At 46.5% G+C, this 8731-nt stretch overlaps 1 protein-coding gene across 1 annotated transcript; it reads left to right on the forward strand.

Moving 5' to 3' along the window:
* LOC119692692 lies at positions 1–8467 on the forward strand. The gene is made up of 2 exons (XM_048621564.1): positions 1–960; positions 8334–8467. The coding sequence occupies exons 1-2, from the start codon at positions 156–158 to the stop codon at positions 8345–8347; spliced, it is 819 nt and encodes a 272-aa protein (XP_048477521.1). The 5' UTR covers positions 1–155; the 3' UTR covers positions 8348–8467.
* Positions 8468–8731: the final 264 nt, after the last annotated feature.

The following is an 8731-nucleotide window of genomic DNA, read 5'->3' on the forward strand; positions in this document are numbered from 1 at the left end:
ACATAGGTATATGTATAGGTGTGGCTGCGCCACCGTTAAGTATAGGGCACTATTCAATATACGGTCAGTGTGCTACAAGCCAGCAGTCGTTTCACTCATCTCCCGTATATAACAGTGGCGGCGAGTGTGTTAATTACCCACATTAATAAATAAAAATGGCCGGTCCAAGTTCAAGTGCGTTTTTCGGAAACTTCTTACGTTTTGACCACACAATACAGGACTGGACTTCTTATAAGATGCAATTAAAGCAGTGGTTTTTAGCAAATGACATCGATGCATCTTCGGACAAGGCGGGAGTGAAGAAACGTGCTATCATGCTGAGCGCATTCAGTGAGAACACCTATAAACTAGCAAGCAATTTAGTACTACCGAAGTTACTGGAGGACCTGAGTTTCGACGATATAGTGAAGGAGTTAGACCAACACTTCACACCACGGCGTTGCGGGTTCGCGGAGCGGTACCACTTCTACGCGGCGGCGCAGCGCGCGGACGAGACGCACGCGCAGTGGGCCGCGCGCCTGCGTGGTCTCGTCGCGCATTGCAATTTCAAGGACTTAGAGAACTCATTACTTGACAAATTCGTGATGGGAATGCTGCCGGGTGCCGAGCGGGAGAAGATGTTTGCCATGGACACGAAGGACCTGTCTCTGGCAAAGGCGGTCGACGTGGCGGAGAGCGTGCGGTGCGCGCGCGCGGGGGCAGCCGCGGCGGCCATGAGCGCGCCGCCGGGTACCCTCAGCTCTGATCCTGTGTTCGCAATAGCGAAAGGCTCCGACGGCAACCAGCCGGCTAGTGATAGTGAAAGGTGTTCAGTGTGTGGCCGCAAGAGCCACAAGTCCAATCAGTGTCGGTTCGCAAGGTACAAGTGTACCAAGTGCAACATGAAGGGTCATTTACGTAGGATGTGCAAACGAGTCAACTTTGTGGATTCTGGCGAGGTGGACCAGGGCGATGACGATGGTGAGATTTTGCACATTCGTTCTAATAGAGGTGCACCAATGTCTGTAACTATAAATATCAGGAATATTCCCTTAAAGTTCGAAATAGACAGCGGTTCGGTAGTAACAGCTATATCCGAGAAAACTTATAACTTGTATTTTCAGGATACACAGCTAGTGTCAAGCCGAAAAAAGCTAATAAGTTATACAGGGGGAAACATTAACTGCTTAGGTATAGCAAAATTGCCCATTACTTATTTGGATGTCACTAAAATACTCGATGTTTACGTAATCCAAGATGGCGGCCCGTGTTTATTAGGACGTTATATCGCAGTTTCATTTAGAAATAGCTCCAATAAAATATTGCAATGGCGAATATCCCGATAACAAACTGATTGAGATGTTATTAACAAAGTTTTCACATACCTTTTCGGATAGACTAGGTTGTTTTAATAAGTACACAGTGCGTTTGCAGTTAAAGGAAGATGCAAAACCGATTTTTATGAAATCTAGACCAGTCGCGTTTGCACTAAGAGAAAAAGTTAACAAAGAAATTGAACGCTTGGTACAAATAGGCGTGATTGAACCGGTAGATTACTCCGATTACGCGTCTCCCATTGTTCCCGTTTTAAAAAGTAATGGGTCAGTCCGTATTTGTGCAGATTACTCTCAAACAATTAACAAACAGCTGTTCGTTGAAAAATATCCGCTGCCCACTGTGCAAGAATTGTTTTCCAGGCTTCATGGTGGCGAACAGTTTACTAAGTTAGATATGTCTAGTGCTTATAATCAGCTGATTTTGGAAGATACAAATAATATAACTTGTATAAACACGCCTAAGGGATTATTTAAGTACAAGAGGTTAGTATTTGGCCTATCTTCAGCTCCGGCTATTTTTCAAAAGGCGATGGAGAGTATTTTGAGATTAGATGGCGTGTTATTTTTCTTAGACGACGTGCTTATAACAGCACCTAACAAGTCAGAACATTTAAAAAAATTGGAAGCAGTACTTCAAATATTTCATGATGCAGGTCTCACTTTAGGTAACGACAAATGTGAGTTTTTTAAAGATGAGATAACGTATCTTGGCTACATTATTAATAAACATGGCATTAGGAAGTCACCGGAAAAAGTTAAGGCTATTGTGCAAGCCGCGGTTCCGACTAATGTTTCCCAGTTGCAATCTTTCTTAGGTCTGGTCAACTATTATAGAAATTTTGTACCTAATGCATCGTCAATGCTTAGTCCGCTTTATGATCTCCTGAAGAAAAATAAAAAATGGTATTGGTCTACAGAGCATTGTAAGGCATTTAGTGAGATAAAAAAATGTCTTGCATCTGAGAAAGTTTTAGCTCATTTTGATCCCAATGCAAAAATTATATTAACAGTCGACGCTTCTCCAACCGGATTAGGCGCGATATTGTCCCAGGTAGGACCCGACGGATTAGAACGTCCTATATCGTTTGCATCTCGAACGCTTAACGACGCCGAAAAAAAATATGCTCAAATTCAGAAGGAGGCTACCGCTATAATTTTTGGTGTCAAACGATTCCATCAATACTTATACGCAAGGTCGGAACCGTTTGTCTTACGCACCGACCATAAGCCTCTCGTGTCTATATTCGGACCTAATCACGGCATTCCTGAGGTATCAGCAAATAGGCTACAAAGATACGCAATATTTCTATCTGCATATAATTATGTTATAGAATTCGTAAGTAGTAGTAACAATAGTGCTGATTATTTATCGCGCGCAACAAAACCGGGTTTAATGAACAATACCGTTAGCAACAGGACGGCAGACACGGCGGCGGCGGCGGCAGCGGGGCAGGAGCCCGACCGCGCTGCATACGTCAACTTCGTGGTGGAGGGGGCATTGCCCATCACGCTCGATCAGCTGCGTCGCGAAACAAATAGTGATCCCGTATTGAATGAAGTTATTCAGTGTGTACTCAATGGTTGGCCACGAAAATGTAATAAACCGTATTTAAAACCATATTTTCTATGCCAGTCCCAACTTTCAGTGGAAAAAGGTTGTTTAATGCGTGGCCATAAGGTAGTAATTCCTGAAAGTTTACGTCATCACCTGTTAGCTTAGTTACACGTGTAACGTCAGTGAAACACAGAGGCTAATGGTTGACTGATTTATTACTAATGTCACACCGCATACATACATATAGCAACACAGGTAGGTAGGTAAAGATATATATAGCTACTTATCCTAACATCTTCCCCTCTCAAATCACATGCTTACTAAAAAACACAACTAGATAATACTACATAGTATTCAAAGAATAATGTACCTACTAAAGAATTTACACCCTAAGAAGTTAGAATACTTATATTAACATCCTATAGTAATTACTTACTCGGCAGACACGCATTAACAATTTAACACACTACATCATAACAACGTAAACAAATGAAGTTATTTCTGTTTTATAAGTTGGTAGGTACTTAGTTATTATTCTTATTAACTCGTTGAGCCCTATTGAGAGCGCGCAACGCTCGGGCCGACATGTCGGAGGGCAACAGCTGATGCGGCGGCGGTGACGTCACTTGTTTACTGTTACTGCCACCGACCGGGCTATTATGGTCAGCCGCCGCCGTGTCCCCTTCACCCTCTGACGCATCCTCAAATGTAACGTCAGCATCCTTATCAACTTCTACCGAGTCATTGGCAACTACATTAGCATTAGCCCGCGTTAATGAATATCGGTTTCTATTTACTGGAATCAGCTGATCCGAATGTCTCCGCCATTGTACCTCTCGACCTACGTCAACTTTGTACGAAACTGGTCCGGTTTGTTCGACTAGCTTCCCTTCCGTCCACTTCCCCCCCCGCGCGGAGTAATCCCTGGCCAGCACGGTGTCCCCCGGGCGCAGCGCGGGGCGCGGGGAGCCCGGCGCGTTCTGCTGCTGGCGCCGCTGCGCGCGCTGCACCGCGGCCGCCACGTCGGGGCGCAGCGCGTCCAGCCGCGAGCGCAGGCGCCGCCCCATCAACGCGACCGCCGGGGCCACCCCCGTCGTTGCATGGGGACAGTTACGGTATTGCAAAAGAAATTTTGATAAAGCGGTAGCAACGTCCTCCCCCTCATGTAAAGCCCGTTTTAAACATTTTTTTATTGTTTTTACGGCATTCTCTGCCGCCCCGTTACCTTGCGGCCTATAAGGAGCTGACGTTACATGTTGAATGCAATTCTTTTCACAAAATTCCTTAAACTCTAAACTAAAGAACGGCGGGCCATTATCGGTCACCAATTGCGAGGGTAAACCCTGTGATGCAAAGACTGATCTGAATGCGGCTATTGTCGATCGCGAATCTGTACTACGCATCATAATGGCTTCAATCCATTTGGAGTGTGCATCGACTATTATTAGGTACTTTTTACCTCCACATTCCCCGAAATCCGCATGAACTCTTTGCCACGGGTTGAGTGGGAACTCCCAGGGGTGCAGCGGGGCGCGCGGGGGCGCGTCGCGGACCGCGCGGCACGCGCTGCACATTTTACAAATATCTTCTATATCTCGATCTAAAGTAGACCAATAAACATAATTTCGTGATAAATTTTTCATTTTATTTATACCCAAGTGGCCCTCATGAATTTCTTCTAAAATCTTTTTATGTAAAGTGCCCGGTATCACTATTCTGTACTTATAAATTAGACAACCTAAGTCAATTGTTAGTTCATGTTTACGCGCAAAATAAGGTTTTTCTTCCTCGCAAGTGGTGTTCGACGGCCAACCAAATAAAACATAACCATAGATTTTACTTAGCAACACATCTTTCTTTGTCTCTTTAGCAATGTCATGGAAACTTATAGGCAATGACTCCTCAATCAAGTTTATATAGTTAACAACGTCCTTTACACGACCTTGCTGAGGTAACGGTAAACGCGATAATGCGTCGGCCGGGCCATTGTCCGCCGATCTAACAAATTCGACTGTAAAATCATACGCAGCTAAACGAGCTGCCCACCTCTGAAGGCGACTAGCTGCCGTCTGAGGAATACCCCCTTTAGCCCCAAAAATGTAACTCAACGGCTGATGGTCCGTTCGTAAAATGAATCGACGGCCAAATAGGTACTGATGGTGTTTGGTAATTCCGTAAAATATAGCTAGCGCTTCCTTGTCGAGCTGACTATAATTACGTTCGGCCGGGCTGAGCGTGCGCGACACGCAGCTGACGGGGCGCTCGGAGCCGTCCTCGTAGCGGTGCGCCAGCACGCCGCCCAGCCCGTACGCGCTGCTGTCCACCGACAGCACCACGGCCCGCCCCTCCTCGTAGTGGGCTAGTACACGTTCACTCAGCAAAGCCTGTTTCGCCTCTAAAAAAGCCTTATCACATAATGAGTCCCATTTCCAGCTCGCTTCCTTTCTTAACAAATTATGCAATGGATGAAGTAAGCTACTCAGGTTAGGAATGAATTTTCCATAATAATTTAACATCCCTAAAAAACTTTTTAATTGCGATACATCTTCAGGTCGTGGCGCACTGGAAATGGCCTCTAATTTCGTTGGATCAGGCCTCAAGCCATCCTTATCTATTATAAAGCCCAAGTATTTGACCTCATTTTTCATAAATTCACATTTACTTAGTTTAATAGTGAGTCCCATGTTACGTAACCGTTCGAGTACAGCCCTGAGATTACTTATATGCTCTTTTTCATTAGCACCCGTACAGCAAATGTCATCTAAAAATACTACAGTACCAGGCACCCCTCGTAGTGTCTCTTCCATTAACTTTTGGAATTTTTCTGGAATGCACGATAACCCATACGGGGTACGGCGGTAGGCAAATGTACCCATGTGCGTCGTGATAGCCGTGTACGGCTGAGAGTCTTCAGATAAAAGACACTGTTCATAGGCATGTTTCAAATCTATCTTTGAAAATTTTTCCCCCCCGCTCAAATTAGCAAATAATTCCTCAATGCGAGGTAAAGGGTAAAAGTCCCTCTTTAATTTAGGGTTAATTGTGATCTTATAATCACCGCATATTCGTACCTCGCCATTCTCCTTGACGACCGGTACGATGGGGGTGCCATAGTCTGAGTGGTGGACGCGGTACACCGAGCCGTCGGCCTGCAGCCGCTGCAGCTCGGCCTCCACGCGCGCCCGCAGCGCCAGCGGCACGGGCCGCGCGCGCACGTACACGCCCTCCGCGTCACTCAGCTGTAATCGAATGGTTTGTTTACATGTACCCAACTTATCTGTAAACACCTCAGGAAACTCCGCCCGTAACTGGTTCACTAATGAGGTCTCGGTTATTTCATTAAAGTTTATCTGATTAACTTTGAGTGCCCGCATCCAATCCCTGCCTAGTAAGGGACGGTTACCATTTTTTATCACGTATAGTGATAAGCCCTTAGCCTTTTCAACCCCCAAGGTAACGTCTACGTTAATATAACCGAGTGACTCGATTGGTGAACCAGAATAGCAGCGTAACATTAAATTATCCGATTTTAGTGGGTGGTGATAAAATACCCGTTTATAAAAGTCTTCACTAATTGCTGATATTCTACTGCCCGTATCAATTTCACATTCTATCTCACAATTGTCTATCAGTACTTTTATAAAATAAGGTTTATTACCTTGCGCTACGACCGCGATGTTAAACATGTCCTCGTCCGACTCCTCATTCACGAAATGGTGCCGCCCGGCCCATCTATTATCACTGTTATTTACTTGTTTACACATCACTTTTAGGTGACCCCTTTGATTACACTGATCACAATTATAATGCACAAATTTGCATCTATCCGGCCGATGTGGCTTGCCACATCGCCAGCACTGCATTGCGGCCTGGGCCCTGGGCCCGCCGCCGCCGCCGTCGCCGCCCCCGGAGGCCGCGCGGCCTGGCCAGCGCGGCCGGGAGACGCCCCCGCTGCCGCCGCCGCCGCCGCGCCTCGCGCTCGCCTGGTGCAGGCCCTCGCCTGCCTCGCCGCCGCCGCCGCCGCCACCTGAGGTCGTCGCAGCCGCCACGCTGCCGCTCACCTCCGCGTGTTTCTCTGCAGCCTCCAGCGCCAGAGCCAGTTCCACCGCCTCTTTATATTTGATTGTTGTTTCCGCGAAGATCCGAGACCTCATTGCCTCGCTCACCAGTCCCGACACAAATTGGTCTCTTAAGTTTTCTTCCAGGTTAGTTTTAAAGTTGCAGGTGGAAGCAAGGTGCTTGAGACTCTGTAGGTAGTCCATCAGTGGCTCGCCGGGGCGCTGGCGCCGCAGTCTGAAGACGTGGCGCTCCGCTATTTCGGACCGCTTCGGCTCCAAGTGCTCGGAGACTAAGCTTACCAGCTCGTCGAACGTCTTCTTCTCAGGATCCACCGGTGAGCAGAGGTCACACATCAGTGAATACGTGGCCTCGCCGACGACCGTGATTAGCATTGGCACTTTTAGCTCATCCTTTATTTCGTTAAGTAAAATAAACTGATTTACCCGCCGCACGTACGATAACCACTGTTTCGACCCTAGGTCAAAGGCTTCTATTTTGCCGATTGGCATTTTATCGAACGATTAAATATCACACACGCCGAAAACAAGATGTCCGCTTCCGCTCGTCGCCAGTGTAACGTCAGTGAAACACAGAGGCTAATGGTTGACTGATTTATTACTAATGTCACACCGCATACATACATATAGCAACACAGGTAGGTAGGTAAAGATATATATAGCTACTTATCCTAACAACACGGAATGCATTTTGGGATGGTTAAAACTAAAGCCGAGGCACGATCAAAGTTTTGGTTCCCGGGTCTAGATAAAGCCATTGAAAAATTAATTAGCGAATGTCCGGTATGTGTAGGTACGCGCCCCTCCCCGCCGCGCGCCCCTCTCGCGCCCTGGCCCTACCCGGCGGAGGCTTTTAGTAGAATCCATATGGATTTCCTTGGACCAATACAAAATCATATGTACCTAGTGATCGTAGACGCTCACTCAAAATGGGTGGAATGTTTCGACATGAAATCGAATACTACATCGGCCGCAGTAATCGGTAAATTGTGTTATTTCATGTCGACCTTTGGTATTCCCCATACTATTGTTAGTGATAACGCTCAATCGTTTGTTTCGGAGCAGTTTGTAAATTTTTGTCGCCTAAATGGTATCGCGGTAATGACGTCACCGGTGTATCATCCAATGAGTAATGGGCAAGCAGAGAGCTATGTAAAAATTGTAAAAAAAGGGTTAAGGAGTGCACTTCTATCAGGGCGAAACCAAGACGAGATTCACTGTAAATTATTACAATATTTATTTCAATATCGTAACTCGATACATTCGAGCACGGGGCAGTCGCCGGCACAGCTGGTGTTCGGCCGACAGTTGAGGTCGCGCCTCGACTTGTGCCTCCCGCGGTCCTCGCCTGCGTCCAACTCGCCTAATCTCATCGAACATAAACAGTCCTTACAGAGTGATTACTACGGGGGAACAATACGATCAGACTTTGTGCCGGGAGACATTGTTATGTACAAAAAATTTGTAAACAAAAATAAATATCACTGGACAAAAGGTGTTATTGTAAAGAAGTTGGGCGAAGTGGTGTATTTACTCAAGGACAATGAAAGTGATGCACAGTTAAAAAGGCATAAGAACCAATTATTTTTATATAAAGAAAAGCCAAGTAGTAGTCTGAATGAACATTTTGATTTTGCTAACGACTGCTATCAACACGATGATAGGGTTAATGGGGAGGGGGAGTTGCCTGTAGAAGGTACTCCTGAGCACAGGCCAGTGAGCGCGGCTCCAGTAGCCGCCCCGGCCGCGGCGCCGGGCCCCGCCCGGGACGACCATAGTCCAGT

Source organism: Plutella xylostella, chromosome 6 (assembly GCF_932276165.1).
Source record: "Plutella xylostella chromosome 6, ilPluXylo3.1, whole genome shotgun sequence".
Classification (NCBI taxonomy): domain Eukaryota; kingdom Metazoa; phylum Arthropoda; class Insecta; order Lepidoptera; family Plutellidae; genus Plutella; species Plutella xylostella.